The 18,456-nt window shown below is 39.0% G+C and overlaps 1 protein-coding gene across 1 annotated transcript in view; it reads right to left on the bottom strand.

Annotated features, from left to right (window-relative positions):
• LOC132354529 (leucine-rich repeat-containing protein 37A3-like) overlaps positions 1 to 18,456 on the bottom strand; it is a gene marked incomplete at its 5' end in the record, with an annotated part of 79,280 nt that overhangs the window by 45,813 nt on the left and 15,011 nt on the right. The window contains 1 exon segment of the mRNA XM_059906413.1: positions 14,342 to 14,371. Coding sequence (XP_059762396.1) covers positions 14,342 to 14,371 — 30 coding nt within the window.

Genomic DNA, 18,456 nt, shown 5'->3' with positions numbered 1-18,456 from the left:
TTCCCTAAGTATTTTATTTGTTTTGATGCGGTTACACATGGAATTGTTTTCTTAATTTCATTTTTGGATTACTCATTGCTGGTGTGTAGAAATAATATTGATCTTATATCCTACAACCTTGCTGAACTCATTTATTAATGCTAACAGTTATTTTCCTAGATTCCCAGGAATATGTCTTGTGGTCTTCCAGTTTCCCAGGAATACATTGGAACATTTCAAAGTCTCTGTGGACATCTCATTCCTCAGCTTTTCTTTTTAAGCTTTTCGGTTGGGCTGTTTTTTGCCCCAAACTGTTATCCATTGCCTCATGCAACCGCCATGTTAAAATATTTGCTTGAAAATGTTTTCCAAAAATGCCACCTGAGGAGAGAGGCTTTTCTCACTGGACAGCTCTCAGTCAGATCAAAGGCAAGCCTTTCAAGTGAGGTCTTCCGGGGGACCACCAGACATGTAAAACAATGACAGTTCTTTGGGAATGCGGCTTTGAAGGACCTCCCAGTCCATGCTGCTCCTCCTGGTACCAGGGATGTGGGCTGTTTTTCAAGGCTACCACTGGCATGGAGAGCAAAGGTCAAGGACAAGTTAAAGCAACACAGATCTCATTGTTCTTACAGAAATTAATTTGTTTTCCTTGAATAAATTGCTCCCCAATTTCCTGCAAGCCTGTTGGTTAAATTTCCAGAGTTCAGAAAAAGTTGGTTCTGACCGTTTTTGCCAGTTTTGATGTTTTTGTTGTTATTGTTTTTGTTTCTTCTATGGAGGGATGAATTTTCAGATGTCCTTCCTCCATCATTTTTACTGATTTTCCTGCAATATTTTTTAGAATCTCTAAAGTCTCAATGACCATAGGCTAATTAAATATTTATCATGGGAGATGATTAAGGAAAAATAATTAAAAAGAGAAATAAATAAATAAATAAATAAATAAATAAATAAAAAGAGAAAATATAATTCTCATAGAGGCTTTCCCAGATGGGTAGATGAAGTTTGAAAAGGTATTTCTATATTTAGTGCTCTCAAAATTAAGGTTAAAGTAACAGATGTGTTAAACCACCCCCCCTTCTTTTTTTCATTCAGGTTAAACACAGGCTTTAGAGTCAGAACTGAGTTCAAATTCCAGCTCTGCTTCTTACTAGCTTGATGACTTAGGGCAAGTTATATAACTTCTCTGTGCGTCAGTTTCCTCATGTGTACAATGGGGTAATATATCTATCACATAAGGTTACTGTGAGGATTAAATGTTAAATGCTGATCACAGATGCCTGGCAACCCAAAAGATATTAGTTTTGATAATTATCTTTATAATATTCTGCAAAAATACGCTAATAATTCTTGAGTAGAGTTAACCTAAAGTCAGATATTCTTTTCTTTCTTCCAGTTTCTTTTGGGTTTTTTTTTCCCCCTTATTTGTTTTAAAGAACTAAGAAAAAAAAAATAAAGAAAGAACTAAGAAGAAAATCTATTCCAGCATTTTGGAATAAAATTTTGTTCCCCAAAATTAATTTATTTTATTGATATATAAACAAAATGTTATTTATTTATTCAGCAAACATTTATTAAATACCAGTAAATATTAGGCACTATGTCAGGCACAGGAATAATAATGACAATAAAGTGTGGTCCCTGCTCTCAAGTTCCTGGCAATCTAGGAGACTGACAAGTAAACAGGTGATTACATACACAGTAACAAAGGCTAAGATACAAGAATACACATGGGACTACGTGATGGGAATGTGGCTTTCACCAATTCCTATTGGATTTATCTCTTCTTCTTTGGCTCCAGAACCAAGGAATTAGCCCTATTTTTGTCTTTAACTGGGTAGTTTAAATCATGAAATTTTAAAAAATTTGTAGAGATGAAAGTAAAACACCTTGAATTATGGAGGACACTAGAAATAGTACTTTTTTTTACAGAGCAAGGGCTTCCTACCAGCATAGTCACTTCTAGGGTTTTTAACCTGAAAAGTTCTTTGGCATATTTTTTCTTTGCTAGCCACTTTTTTTCTAGTTTTTTGTTTGTTTGTTTGTTTCTCTTCTCCACTTTAAAATCTAGAGACCTGGGTAGTTCCCAATGAAAGAGTGTTTTACAGATGCTAAGGGTGATTTATAGGTAAAGACAGAAAATGATTTTTTTTTAACCTTCAAGTTCCATACCAAAAAAAAATGAATATAAGCTTTCGTGGAAGTAATTGAAAATGCAGATAATTTAAATTCCATTCCATTTTTCAGAATTCTCAATCATAATCCTTTGACAACAGTTGAAGATTCTTATCTTTTTAAATTGCCAGCATTAAAATATTTGTAAGTATTGCAACAGTTTCATGACTCATGAGATAATTTCTGCTCTTTTTTACTTTCGTCAAAGATTGAGTACTTTGGCTAAAAAGTCATAATTTAGAGTTTAACTGGGTTATTGAAAATAAGAGTTATTGGCAAAGAAAAGGATTAAGAAAGAATATATATGGGTAAGACAGCCAGCAGAGAATGAGTACAGTGTTGAAGAACACATATAGATATGGAACATGTAGATGCATGTAGGAATATTATTTATCCCAGAGAGCAAAAAGGAATAAGAGGTACATTATTTTTTTAAAAAAGAGTGATCAAAAGAGGTAGATGCAATTGAAAATGAGAAGTTAGGATAATAAAAAATGATTGTACCGTTCAGCACCAAGGCCATTAATTTGATGATGCAAATTTAAATTTCTTCAATAAGAGCTCTTTGGAATTATCATGTATGGCAAGTAAGAAGCCAGAATTGAAGTAATCACATGTTAAGTATCTTTTTAAGTTTAGAATTTTTGTCTTTGGGTTTTATATCATGCATGTTTGGGCTTCTCCTTCAGAGAGATGGGAACAACACAAGTGTCACTTACAACAATTGAAAGCATCCTCATGATGACCCTTGAATTGGAAAAACTGTAAGTTGATTTTTCTTACATTTGTTTTCACACAATTGTTTTTTTAGGTTTGTTTTATTATTTTCTTAAGTCAGGTTTATTAATGTATAATTTTCATTTAACAAAATTCACTATTTTTAAATATACAGTGTGATGTGTTTTGACAAACGTATAGTTCTGTAGCCACCACCACATTTGAGGTAAAGAAAACTCCTGCACTCCCAAAAGACCCCTCATGTCCCTTTGTAGTCAATCCATCCTCCTCCCACTACCAGCCCCTGGCAACCACCAATCTGATTTTTGTCCGTATAATGTTGCCTTTTCCAGAATATCTTATAAATGAAATCATGTGGCATGTAGCCTTTTGTTTTTGGCTTCTTTCACTTAGCCAGTCTCTTTGGAGATTCATCTGTTTTGTTGCACCTGTCAGTAGTTCATTCCTTTTTATTGCTGAGTAGTATTCTAGTTGTGTGGATACACAGTTTGTTTACGCATTCATCATTTGATGAACATTTGAGTTGTTTCTAGTTTTTTGGCTATTATGAACAAAGCCTCTGAAAACACTCACATGTGTGTGTGAACATATGTTTTGTGCGAGCATATGTTTTCATTTCTTTGGGGTAAAATACCTAAGGGTGGGATTGCTTCATCATATGCTAAGTGCATATTTAACTTTTTAAGAAACTGCTAAACTGTTTTCTAAAGTGCCTGTGCCATTTTGCTTTCCCACTATCAGTCTATGAGAGTTGCAGTGGCTCCACATCTTCACCTGATCTTTATATTTGTTTTTTTAAAACTTTTAACCTTTCTAGTAGGTGTGTAGTTGCATCTCGTGGCTTTTGCCACATTTTGCATTTCTGTAATAGCTGATGATGTTGAGTGTCTATTCATGTGCAAATATCTTTTTAAATGAAGTGTCTGTTCAAATCCATTTTTTAATTGGATATTTATATTGAGTTTTAAGAGTGCTTTATATAGAAAGCAATGGAGAAAGTCTTTTCTCCCAGATATGTGTTTAGTAAATATCTTCTCCCAGATTGTGACTTATCTTCATTGTATTAAAGTGTCTCTGAAGACTAGAAGTTTTAAATTTTTGATGAACTCTAATTCAGCAATTTTTTTTCATATTTATTTAATTTATTTGTTTGGTTGTGCTGGGTCTTAGTTGCAGCAGATGGGCTCCTTAGCTGCGGCTCATGGGCTTCTTAGTTGTGGCATGTGAACTGTTAGTTGCGGCATGCATGTGGGATCTAGTTCCCTGACCAGGGATCGAACCCAGGCCCCCTGCATTGGGAACTCGGAGTCTTAACCACCAGGGAAGTCCCTTAGCAATTTTTCTTAGATGGTTTGTGCTTTTTTGTGTCTTATCTAAGAAATCTTTGTGTGAGACCCCATTGTCTAACCCAAAATCACAAAGATTTTCTCCTTTGTTTTCTTCCAGAAGTTGTATAGTTACATTTAGGTCTATGATTCATTTTGAGTTAACTTTCATATATGTTGTGAGGGAAGGATCAGGTTTCATTTTTTTGCAGTTTAAAAAACTGTTTCTGTAGGACCGTACTGTGACAGTTTATTACACAACTTACTGCACCTTAAATTGTGCCATCCGCCCTCCAATATGGCAAGCTAATAGAAACTTTCTGTTATGCCAAGGCTAGCTGAGGGGATTGCATGAGATTAGTAGGTGGAAAGGGCCCTGCGTTTAGCAGTCTGTTCCAACCGTCTTTGTCAGGTCAGCTGACAAATGACTGTCTTCACCATGCCGTCACATCTGTTGGTCACTGCTCTAGCCTCATCTTCCTCAGCCTTCCACAGCATCTGCCACAATTGTGATCCCTCTCTTGTCAGCTAGATGCCCTCCTCTCTGGATATTAAAAATTATTTCCCTATGTAACTACAATACTGTTAACACACAGTATTGAATAAAGTAAATACTTAACACAGTAATATTACCCAGTAAAGAGCTGCTATTCAAATTTCCCCAATTGTTTCTCTCATATAATATCATTTCTTTTAACAGCTTTTTGAGGTATAATTGACATACAGTAATCTGTGTTCACACACACACATTCATACACACCATGAAGACATCATCAAAATCAAAATGTCCATCACCTCAGAAAGTTTCTTAATGTCTCTTTGTAATTCTTCCTTCCCATCGTTCCTTGCCCTTCCCAATCGCCATGCAACCATTGATCTGCTTTCTGTTTGTATTTTCTAGAATTTTATGTAAATGGAATCATACAGTGTATACTTTTTTCTAACTGGCTTCCTACTCAGCATGATTATTTTAATCTTCATCCATATTGTTGTATATATCAGTAATTCATTTCTGTTTATTGCTGAATAGTATTCCATTATATGGATGTACCACAATTTATCTGTTCACCATTGATGGACATTTGAGTTGTTTCAGTCTTTGTCTATTACAGATAAAGTTGCTATGAATATTTGTGTACAAGTCTTTGTATGGATGTATACTTCCATTTCTCTTGAGTAAATACCTGCAAGTAGAATGGCTGGATCATTGGTAAGTGTATGTTAAAGTTTTTAAAAAATACATATTTTCCATAGTGTTTTGATCATTTTACATCTCTACCAGCAGTGTATGAGAGTTGCATTTTCTTCACGTTGTAGCCAACACTTGCTATGCTCAGTATTTTTAATTTTAGATAGTTTAATAGGTGTGTAGTTGTATCTCACTGTAGCATCCCTAATGATTAATCATGTCAAACATCTTTTCATATGCTTATTTTCCATCTGTATATCTTTGAATCTTTTATCTATATTTTTCTGGAGTTTTGAGAGTTCTTTATATATTCTGGAAATTAGTCCTTTATCCAATATGTAAGTTGCTAAGTATTTTCTCCCATTCTGTGACTCATCTTTTCATTCTCTCAGGAGTGTCTTTTGCAGGGCAGAAATTCCTAATTTTGATGGTGTCAAATTTATCTATTTTTTTCTTTTATGGATTATGCTTTTGGTGTTGTACCTAAGAAATCTTGCCTAACTCAAGGTCATAAAATTTTTCACCTGTTTTGTTCTAGAAGTTTCATAGTTTTATGTTTTTTAGTTTTATGTTTTACATTTAGATCTTTAAACCAATTTGAGTTCATTTCTGTATATGGTTTGGATGGAAGTTCTTTTTTTTTTTTTTTTTTTTGCACCTGGATATTCAATTGTTCCAGCATCATTTGTTGAAAAGACTACCGTTTCTCCACTTAAATGCCTTTGAACCTGAAAGTCAGTTGTCCACATCTCTCTACTTCTGAACTTTCTATTCTGTTCCTTTGATCTTTTTGTCTATCTTTACACTACTATCACAATGTCTTGAAAGTGTAGCTTCATAAGCCTTGAAATCAGTTACTGTTAGTTCTTCAACTTTGTTCTTTTTCAAAGTTGTTTTAGTTATTCTAAATTTTATTTCCATATGAATTTTAGAATTAGCTTGTCAATTTCTATAGAAAAGCCTACTGGGATTTTGATCTATAAATCAATTTGGGGAGAATTGATGTCTTAACAATACTGAATCTTCTGATCCATGAATACATTATATCTCTCCAGTTATTTAGGTCTTCCTTAATTTCCCCCCAGCAATATTTTACAGTTTTCCGTGTGCAAGTCTTTTACATCTTTTGTCAGATTTATTCTAAGTATTTTATATGTTTGATTCTATTATAGGTAGTATTTTAAAACTTTGATCTCTGCTTGTTTGTTGAGATAAATTAATCTTTTTGTATGTTGATCTTGTACCCTGCAAACTTGATAAACTCATTTGTTAGTTCCAGTAGCATTTTTGTAGATTCTATCAGGTTTTCTACATAATCATGTTATCTGCAAATATAATTTTACTTCTTCCTTTCCATTCTGAATATCTCTTTTCTTTTTGTTGCCCTATTGCACTGGCTAGAACCTTCAGTGCAATGTCAAATAGAAGTAATGAGAGCAGACATCCTTGCCTTTGTCCTGATCCTGGAGAGAAAGTATTTTGTCCTTCACCATTAAATATGATGTTAGGTTTTTTGTCGAAGTCATTTATCAAGTTGAGGAAGTCTCCTTCCATTCCTAGTCTACTGAGGGCTGTTTTTCTCTTTAATCAGGAATGGACGTTAGATTTTTTCATTCTTTTCCTGCATCTATTGCAATGATGATGTGATTTTTCTCTTCTTTTCTTTTCTTAATTTGCTTATTTATTTTTGGCTGCATTGGGTCTTCATTGCTGCATGCAGGCTTTCTCTAGCTGTGGCGAGCAGGGACTACTCTTCGTTGCAGTATGCAGGCTTCTCATTGTGGTGGCTTCTCTTGTTGCAGAGCACGGGCTCTAGGTGCACGGGTTTCACTAGTTGTGGCACATGGGCTCAGTAGTTGTGGCTCATGGGCTCTAGAGTGCGGGCTCAGTAGTTGTGGTGCATGGGCTTAGTTGCTCCGTGGCATGTGGGATCTTTCCGGACCAGGGCTCAAACCCATGTCCCCTGCACTGGCAGGTAGATTCTTAACCACTGCCCCACCAGAGATGTCCTGATTTTTCTTGTTTAGTGTACTAAGTTGGGTAAATTGATTTTCAAATATTAAACCAACCTTTCCTTCTTGAGATAAACCCCACTTGGTCATGATGTATCATCTTTTTATATATTATTGGATTTGATATGCTAACATTTTGTTAAGAATTTTTGCCTCTGTGTTCACGAGAGATATTGGTCTATAGTTTTCTTGTAATGTCATTGTCTAATCTTGATACGGTGAAAGTTGGCCTTATAAATAAGTTGGGAAGTATTCCCTTCTCTTCAACTTTCTGGTAGAGTTTGTGTAGAATTGGCATTATTTTATTCCTTAAGTGTTCGGTAGAATTTCTCAGTTAAGCCACCTGGACTTGCAGCTTTCTTTGTTGGAAGGATTTAAACTGCACATCCAATTTCCTTAATATCTTTATTCTTGAATAAACTTTAGTAGTGCATGTCTTTCAAGGAATTTGTCCATTTCATCTTGAATTTATTGGTATAAAGTTTTCTATAATATTCTCTTACTATCCTTTTAATATCTATAGTATTTTTCTGTTCTCCATTTTATTCCTTTCTACTTTGATCTTTATTGTGTTCTTTCTTCTCTTACTCTGTGATTAATTTGCTCTCGTTTTTCCAGTTTAAGGTGGAAGTTGAGGAAGCTGAGTACAGCGTTAGCAATATCCCACATGTTGACATATTACGTTTTCAGTTTCAGTGAGTTGAAAATAGTTTCTGATTTCGCTTTTGATTTCTTCTTTGACCACAAAGTTACTCAGAAGTGTGTTGTTTAGTTTCCAAATATTTGGAGATTTTTCGGATTTGTTAATTTCTAATCTAATTCCATTGTGGTCAGAGACATATATTGAATGACTAAAATCCTTTAAAAAAATTTTTTTAAGCTTTTTTTAAAAATTTATTTTTGCTGCGTTGGGTCTTTGTTGCTTCGCGTGGGCTTTCTCTAGTTGCGGTGAGCAGGTGCTACTCTTCGTTGCGCTACACTGGCTTCTCATTGGATGGCTTCTCTCGTTGCAGAGCACAGGCTCTAGTTGCGTGGGCTTAAGTAGTTGTGGCACACAGGCTCTAGACTGCAGGCTCAGTAGTTGTGGCGTACAGGCTTAGTTGCTCTGCGGCATGTGGGATCTTCCCAGACGAGGGATTGAACCTGTGTCCCCTGCATTGGCAGGAAGATTCTTAACCACTGAACCACCAGGGAAGTCCCAATTCCAGTATTCTTAATCTTTTGTGTAGATCCATATTCCAATCTGGTGTCATTTTCCTTCTGCTTAAAAATACTTCTTTTAACATTTCTTATAGTGAAAGTCTGCTAGTAATGAATTCTTTCAGCTTTTGTATGTCTGAGATAGTCTTTATTTTGCTTTTGTTTTGACAGATCTGGGTATAGAATTCTAGCTTGATAGAATTCAATTCACTACTTTAAAGATGTTATTCTACTGAGTTCTCGTTTACATTGTTTCCAACAAGAATTCTGATGTCATTGTTATCTTTGTTCCTCTGTATGTAGTGTATAGTTTTTTCCTCTGGCTGCTTTTAAATTTTTCTCTTTATTGCTGGTTTTGAGCAATTTGATTATTTTTTGTGCCTTGGTGTAGTTTTGTCCATGTTTCTTATGCTTAAAGTTCATTGATCTTCTTGACTTTGTGGGTTTATAGTGTTTACCAATTTGGAAAAGTGTTGGCTATTATTTCTTCAAATTTTTGTATTTCTCCTCTCCTTCATGGACTCTAAGTACACATGTATTAGGACACTTGAAGTTGTTGCACGACTCACTGATGCTCTATTCATTTTTGTTGTTGTTTTGTTTTGTTACTCTTTTTGTTTCATTTTGGATGGTTTCTGTTACTATGCCTTAATGTTCACTGACCCTATCTTCTGCAGTGTCTAATCTGCCATTAACCTCATTCAATGTCTTTTTCATTTAGACATTGTTTTTAATCTCTAGAAGCGCAATTTGGGTCTGTTTTACATTTTCCATGCCTATACTTAACATTTTCAGTGTTTATTCTGGGTTTTTTAACATATGAAATACAGTTGTAATAACTTTCCTTCATGTATAATAACTTTTTAAATGTTCTTTTCTGCCAATTCTAACATCTGTATGGATTATGGGTTAGTTTTGATTGATTGCCTTTTCTCCTCAGTTTGGGTCATATTTTCCTACTTCTTTGCATGCTTGGCAATTTTTTATATGATCCCAGATATTGTGAGTTTTAGTTTATTGTGTGCTATATATATTTATATTCCTGTAAAATGCTTGGGCTTTGTTTTGGGTGAAATTAAGTTACTCAGAACAATTTTATTCTTTTAGGTCTAGCTTTTAAGATTCGTTGGGTAGGAGTCCAAGTAGCCTTTAGTCTGGAGCTCATTATTTGCAACTACTGAGACAAGTCCTTTCTGAGTATCATGAGGTTTTGCAGTCTGACTTGTAGGAACAGGTACTATTCCTACAACCCTGTGTGATGTCCAGTTATTCTTATTATTAATCCTTTCATGTGGTTCTTTTCCTGGCATCAAGGAATTCCTCACACAAATGTACTGACCAATACTTTGTTGAATTCTCAAGAGATCCCTCTGCATATGTCCAGAGTTCTTTGTCTGTGCACTTCTTTTCTCTCTGATACTCTGCTTTGTGAACTCTAGTTACCTTGGTCTTCCCAGACTCTCAGCTCCATTTCCTCAGTCAGGGAGTCCACCAGTCTCTGTCTGGACTTCTTTTCCCTGTACCATGACCTGGAAACTCTCTCAGAGAAGTAAGGTAGGGCAATTAGAGGGATCATTTCATTTATTTCCCATCTCCTGGGGATCACTGAACTTTATTGCCTGAGGTCCAGTTACTTGAAAACTGTTGTTTCATATGTCCTGTCTGATGTTTTCATTGTTTCAGGTGGGAAGTCAAATTGGACCTTGTTACTTCATCTTGGCCAGAAGCCAATAACATATTTTAAGTCTGTTTTGTTTTGATACAGGGTCCAGTTAAAGATTAGGCATTGCATGTCATGTCTTTGTTTCCTTTAATCTAGAATATTTCCCTACTATTTTTTTTTTTGTTCTTTTATGACATTGGCATTTTTGAAGCGTCTAAGCCAGTTGTCTTGTAAATTGCCCCACAATCTGGATTTGTCTGTTTCCTCATTAGATTCAAAGTAAACATTTTGGGAAAGAATACTATATAGGTGACGTAGTCTTTATACTTCAGCACTTCAGGTGGCCCAGTGCTAAGTTTGATCACTTGACTAAGGTGGTATGTTGCATATCTCTCCATTGTAAAGTTATTTTTCCCGTTGGTCATTGATAAATAATATGTGCGGTGATACTTTGGGATCAGTGAAGATCCTACTTTCAAACAACTCTTCACCCAACTGTGCATCAGTGATAATCCTTGTCTGAATCAATTATTACATTGATAGTTGCAAAATGACACTTTCCTAATTCTATCATTCCTTTTGCATTTATTAGGTGACATTATTCTATAAAGAAGAGCTCCCCCACTTTTCATTTTGAGTATCATAAGGAACTCATGTGCTTTTTAAAAAATTAACTATGTTATACCTTATTATAATGATAATGTCTGCGCACGCACGTCTGCGCATGCGCTGTTTACAAACGGAAGCCTGAGGGGCGGTGCCAGTTTGGTGGGAGTGGGACGAGGGCGGTGCTCGGACCTCTCCCTCGCCCCTCCCACTCCAGGCTTGTCTCTGCCTCTAGTTCCCCTTCCGCAACTCCCGCGCCCAGAAGTCTTGGAGTTTACCACTTCTATTCAAGTGTATTTTTAGCATAGAGTCCAAAGTGTGAGTTTACTGGATCGACTGGTGCAGACATCTAAAGCAGCTGGCTTCTTCTTCAAACTCCCAGAGAAGACTAGAGTACTAAGTAATGAGCACCAACTATCCACTGAACTTTAAAAATTTAGGTTTCCCGACTCTGTGTGAGAAATGACCACCAAAGATGCAATCCTTCGACTTGAGTGTTTTCATGAGTCTTAAATATGCAAATCAAGGTAGAACTCATTAAAGCCATCAACAGTCTAGTGTGAAACTCTTAAAAAGCTGGTTTCTAGCCCATTTTCCTAAAGTACCCCCAAATCACCGAGCACATTTCTCCATGCCCACCACGACTTTCTCCACCTCAATATATCAGACCCTTAGCCCCACCCATTACCTATTTCTGAGCTCTTTTACTTCAAAAATTGTTGACTTTGGAGGAATTACTTGGATCTTGATACTGTTTCAAACCAATAACTATAGATTTATTATCCATACCATTATCCATTGCATTCATTGTATGTATCCATTTATTCATTGTATCCATTATCTGTGTATGGAGAAGATCCATAATCTTCTCCAGAGCGATTAGGAACACCTCATGAACAATATTTACAGACTTATCGTCCTTTTTCTAGTACCTAGCACACTCATACTCCATTGGGTACTCAAATATACTTGGGATTAATCCGTTGCAGAGCACGGGCTCTAGGCAAGCGGGCTTCAGTAGTTGCAGCATGAGCGCTGAGTAGCTGTGGCTCGCAGACTCTAGAGCACAGGCTCACTAGTTGTGGCACACAGCCTTAGTTGCTCTGCGGCATGTGGGATCTTCCTGGACCAGGGCTCGAACCCATGTCCCCTGCATGGGCAGGCGGATTCTTAACTACTGCGCCACCAGGGAAGTCTGGAAGGCGGATTCTTTGCCACTGGACCATCAGGGAAGTCCCAGGATCAGCCTTTTAAAGAAGCATCCCAGAGAGGTTTGAGTGTAGAGGTCCACAGACCATATTTTGAGAAATGGTATTTCCCTATGGACACCTTTCCTCTGGCAGCTCTTTTGAATGGCAGCTATGTTCTCTCCGATGCTGCACTGCCTGCAGTCTACCCAGCTTTCATTCCAGTGAGAACATTCCAGAGACCAACTAAGGATCAACGCCAGGTGTTTCTCCAGTCACCTCTGGGGCTGACTGCATGTCACCAGCAACCAGTACCTCACCTGCTGCCCAACTACAGTGACACCTTCCAGATTTGTGACTCAGCTAGCTCTCCACCATGTTATTCTATGTGGACACCACCCCCCTTTTACAAAGCCTTGGACACCCATAAGCCTACCAAAAAAAAAAAGGAGTAGGGCTCCAGGACTTCTCCAAGTACTGGTGGTGCCTCCTCACCATACCTGTATACGGGCGCATGTTGGATAGTGTTGGTTGGCTCTTGACACCCATTTCTACCCCCTTCTCTGCAGGTGCTAGAGGCCTGGGAACCATATTTCACAGATCCCCTCGACAGCAGGGTTCTGCCAATAAAATGTACTTGTGTGAAATTTGGAAGGTGGAAAGCAGATGGAAATCATTTTTTCCTCCTCTACAGCACACTCCATATTCCCCATCTAGTCACCACCCTTGGGGCTTTGGGGCTGCAATGACCTCATCAGTGGTTTCCCAAAGTTTCCTGACTTCTGAGTGGCAGCAGCAGTTTTGAGTCTATGGAAAGCAGCTGTGGTAAAGTAACCTGAAGGCTAGTGCTACAGTGCCCCCCATCCCCAACTTTCACCACCATTAGCCCCCTCAATGATAAGCACCAACTGTTTGGATATAATCTTTCTCTCTTTCTGGCTTTTTTTTTTTTTTTTTTTGGCTTGAAATATCTAGAGTGCTTTCTATTTTCTTGTCTATGGTAGTTTTAAAATATGTCTGCAAATTCTTTGACTCTTCTTTCTTCAAAAGGTGGAGTCTAAATCCCCTCCTCTTGAATGGGAGCTGGAACGAGTGACTGACTTCTAACCATGCTATGTGGCAGAAGTGGTGTTATGTGCCTCTGAGGCCAGGCCATAAGAGGAATAACCTCTGTCTCTCTCTTGGACAGCTCCCTCTGGAGGAAGCCAGCCATCATGTAGTGAGGACATTCAATCAAGTAGCAGGTGGACAGGCCCATGCAGGGAGGAAAGGAGGCCTCCCTCTAACAACCAGCACCACCCTGGCAGCCAGGTAAGGGAGTGAACCACCTTGGAAGTGGACCCTGCAGCCTCAGTCCAGCCATCAGATGACTGCAGCCCTGGCCGATATCTTGAGGAACTCGTGAGAGACCCAGAGCCAGAACTGCCCAAGCTATTCCCCTAAAGGCTTGACTCAGAAATTGTGAGGAATAAATGTTTATTGTTGTTTTGAGCTACTATTTTGGTATGATCTGTTACATACCACCAGATAATCAATACACTGTCTGATTCAGGGGTTGAACCAGACAGACTTGAGACTCTCAGTATTTTGAACTGGCATATTAATGAATGATGCCCTTGTAACGGTTGGGGACTTCGGTCATGGGCTCCAAGTCGTTTCCTCTACCACAATAGTTTGTTTTTTTTTTTTTTCAATAAGTATACCACAGCTCTAATACTGTTGGACTTTATTTTTAAAAGATGTAAATGACTAATCCTATCCCAGGGTTTCATTTGGGAACACAGTTTCTTTTTCTTTTTTTCCTTTTTTTTTTTTTCTCACACACACGCTGTATTTTATTTTTACAAGAGATAAATAGACTGACACCAAGCATTGTACATGGATGACCACAACAAAAGCAACAATGATTGCAATTACGAAACATGAAACACACTCATACTATGTCATAATATTGACATTCAGTCCAGTAATCTTCCACTGTAACAGCTTGTTTACTTTGCAGTGAAAATTGATTTGTATATTCTTTGCCTCTGAGTCCTTGAGGGATTTTTGTTTTGTTTTGTTTTTTTTAAATTCAAACAGAAAGTCACAAAAATTATACTCATCCTCATCAGTTCACTCAGTGCCATGTAATTTTTTTTTTCCATCTTGACCTTTTGTTAGCACTTTTATGAGTTCATCAGTTTTTCATTAGAGTTCTGAAAATGCTTATTCATTCAGTTCAGCAGTACAGTCAGTTACCAGAAACCTGTACTTGTCAGAGTCTTTTCCATGAATTTCTTGAAGATGAAACCCTTTTATAGGAACATATTTGCAAAAGCATCAGAGTACACCCAGAACTGTCTGTAAATGACAAAAGACTTAAAAATGACCACGGTTGAAGAATTGATGAAAGTTCATAATAATGCAGTTGACAAGAAAATTAGTTATTTCTGAGATATACATTTAAAAATAATAACTAGGATTATGACTTATAACATGATACCAGAACATATAAGATTTTTAGAAATTTCATGTAATGTCTGAAACATTTGTATTAACATATTTCCATACAAATAACCCAATGAAAGTTTAGTATTAGTTGTTTTGTTTGTTTGTTTGTTTATACTGCAGGTTCTTAGTCATCAATTTTATACACATCAGTGTATACATTTCAATCCCAATCGCCCAATTCAGCACACCACCATCCCCACCCCACCGCAGTTTTCCCCCCTTGGTGTCCATATCTCTGTTCTCTACATCTATGTCTCAACTTCTGCCCTGCAAACCGGCTCATCTGTACCATTTTTCTAGGTTCCACATCTACCACAATACTTACCATACCAACAACCCACAGATTTTCCTGGGCACGAAATTCCTCAACCCCCTACTGTGCAAATATACAGTAGGCTTTTATTGTTCAAGGCGGGGGGTACTTATAAGCAGAACAATAACAGGGTGCACTCAATCCCTCAAGCTTTCAGAGAAGGGGATTAGACCAGACTTAGCTGGATTGTGTGGCCCATGACCAGAGTTCCCGTAGAGAAGGAGCCAGCCTGGAGTGCGTCACAGTTATAGGGATGGTGAGGCAGGGAACGTCTATACTACTAACAGTGGCAACTGCTTGGTGACAGAAATGGTCGCAGTAGGAGGGGGAGCCTATTTGCTCCATTGAGTTCGCTGGTACCTGCTGAGCTAGCTTTTTACTGAGCTACTGAAAGGGGAAAGGAATGAGTGCCCAGGACTATCCGAATTATTTCTCATCACCTTCTGGATTCCCAACACCTCACTGATCTCCATTCCCAGGTTACATTTGGACCTTATCATCATCTGGAATTTGTCATAAAAAATCTTAAATGTACAATCTTTCATTCTCTGAACATAAGCTCTTGTCCTTCCAGTTCTCACTCATGTGTATCCAGCGTACATGCTCTTCAGTTGCATCAAAACCCCTGGTCTGGTGCCCCATTTTCTCCCAGTTCCTACTTGGTCTAAACACCCAAGTTGACCTCTCGGCCTCTCTACTTTTAGGCCACCATCAAAGTACTCTTTATAAAACTCAAGCTTGGTCATGTCTCTTCTCTATTTAAAACATTGTAGTTTGTGCTCTGTTTGGTCAAGGCCATGCGCCTTGACCAGGCCCTTTGGGATTGGGTCTCTGCTCGCCCGCACAGCCTCACCTACTGCCCTTTCCTCCTTGTGCTTCATGTTTGGGAATACCAGACTGCACACGCTTCAAGCCCACCCAAGGTTTCATGCTTCTTGCCTCTGTACTGTCCTCCGTCTAGAATGCCTTTCCTTCATCTCGTCCTCCCAAGAAACTTCTGTTTGGCTTTCTTCTTCTTCCCCTCCTCTAAGCCATCCCTCACATTTACTCCTTTCCAGCCAACCAAGAGCTGAACCACTTCTTGGTACACTGCCATTGTCATGTCAACACACTGTCTTCTATGTATAATATATCTTCAGGTGTCTGTGCCTCCTCTCAGTCTTAAGGCCCCACAAGACAAGGGACTTTGTCCTCATCAACTCTTTCCCCAGCACCAGCCACAGAGTCTGGCATATAATCCAGGCCCAGATCAAGTTCTACCTTTTTCATGGACCCTCCCTAGTTTCCTAACCTTCCCTCCTCTGAATCCTACAATTTTCTTCCCTGTATCATTTTTGCCCTAATCATGTATTGTCTCATTTCATTATCTTTTAAAAAGTGGCTAAATTCTCTGACAGATTTCATCGGAATCAGAATTTGCATTCATTTAGTAGCTGTTGGCCTTGTATCTCCCTCTCCCCTTCTATCTCTCAGGTCTCAGTAAGGAGTTGGGCTCTGAGCTAGTTTGTCCATCATAAGATGGTGACAGAGGCAGCCCCAGGCGGCCATGTGTTGTACCACCTGACCCTGGGCACCCCTCCTGCTTCTGGGCCACAGCCAGGGATGACTCCCTGATCCAAGGAGAGACAGCTCACTCACAGGCTGGCCAGGTGAAGTCTCTGGCTCTGGCAAAAACACTGCCCAATCTCGGTCAAGCTGGACCAAGCAGAATCTTACTCTTGGCAATTTTAATTTAGAAATATGGTAGGGTAGCATTTGAGACTAATAAAAAATTGTGCAAATCTGAGGTAGTATGATACAAAAAATATTATCTAAGCCTCATTTATGTACCAACTTTGAAAGAATGGAAATATCCCAAACTAGGAACCTGGAGCTACCTGGAATCCTGGTCCACACTTTGGGAAGCCCAGCAGTACAAGGATCTCTACCCCTGGTTTCTCGTCAGCTCCCTGTCTTTGTGACCACCTCTCTTACTGAAATCAGACCCCCACTCATTACAGAGTTTGAGCGGGCATGGGGACTTTCCATTCTTGTGACCTAATAGTGTAACCAAAGTGCCTAGTACTGTACCTGGTCCATAGCAGGTGCTCAATAAACAGCAGCTGCCTCCTTCTCCTCATTGTTATCATTGTTATCAACTCTTTGGTGGCAAACACAGCTTAGACGTCTCTGCATCCCTGTTGCAGTCTAACAGTTCTGGGCTCCAACCTTAACTCACACTTTTGGACGTGGGGCCTTGGGTCCTTGAGCAGGTTACCTACATTCTTTAAATCCTGTTTCCTATCTGTCAAACGAGGATAACAAGATATGCTTCCACGGACTGTTGGGCTAAATAAGACCATAAGATGCCTAACCCAGGGCTTGGCACCAAGCAAGCAAGTGGTAAGTGTTAGCTGCTGCTGCTTCCTATAGTTAGTAGTATTAGTCATGCGCCTTAAACACAGTAAATACTTGTTGGCTCACTGAAGTCACCGCCCAGAGAAAAACACTTGTTTTTCATTCTCAGTAAGAACCTTTGGGAGGTGACTTGGGCAGGCACTGAGAGAACAGATGTCTCTCATGCAGCATCAGCAAACTCATAACTCAGAAGAACTGATGGGCCGTTCACTTTGCTTGGAACCCCATCCAACTGGCAGAACCTGCTGGGCTATCTCCCAGGCCTACTGATCATCTGGGGCACCGTGTGCTATCACCCCATGGCTTGCACAGTTCTTCACCTCGTATTACTAAACCACCAGCACTATCTGTGGTCATTTTGGTAGATTATCAAATCTTGTTCATTCAGAATTTCTTTTACTCATTAATGTATTTAACTCTCACTGACTTAAGAAATGTGATTAATGACTTTCTTAGCAGGAGTGGAAGAGCCTTTGCACCTTCCGCAGGTGGCACTGTCACTATATAATCACTTGGAATCATGCAGCCCTGGGCCTGTGCTGGGTGAGGCAGGAGGTGGGTAGGTTTGGGGCTGGGCTGAGCTGGAGGGAGCCGAGCAGCACACAGCTGACCCTCAGGGGGGTCAGGAGAGGCCAGGGCCTGAGGGGGGCCGTCTTGGGCAATGGCTGCTCTCACACATTCTTCTTTACCCTGTCTTTCTGGCACTTCCCTGCTAGTTATCCATGGGTTCGGATTTTTTTTTTAAAGAAAAAAAACAACCCAATGGGAATTTTCCACCAGCTTGATATGGTGGAGAACCCCCTACCTAGACAGGGTACACATTTGTACATGAGTTTGAGAACTTGGGAGAAAAGTCAGGCCTTGGCTCCACAGTGGAGGGAGACCCAGTGATCCAAATATTTTGGCAACCCCAATGACCGTACGAGAGGGGCCAGAAGTAGATGGTCCTCTATGGGCAGGAGGTCGAGCATGTTGTAAATAACTGGTACTTGATGACCCAGGAGAGAGAGCGCCAGAATAAATTGCTATTTGATTTAATGATCTATGCCCCTTGAGGATGGTATGTTTTCCAGTTCGCAGGGACTGATGATACTGGGGAAACAAGGGAGGGAAGCCCCTCTTCATCCTTCTACTCATCCTCCTTTGCCCACATTTCCTCTTGTGGAAGTACTGGCT

The sequence above is a fragment of the Balaenoptera ricei genome, chromosome 20 (genome assembly GCF_028023285.1).
Source record: "Balaenoptera ricei isolate mBalRic1 chromosome 20, mBalRic1.hap2, whole genome shotgun sequence".
In the NCBI taxonomy this organism is placed as follows: domain Eukaryota; kingdom Metazoa; phylum Chordata; class Mammalia; order Artiodactyla; family Balaenopteridae; genus Balaenoptera; species Balaenoptera ricei.
Note: the sequence above shows the minus strand (reverse complement) of the source record. Positions and strands in the feature narration are given on the sequence as shown.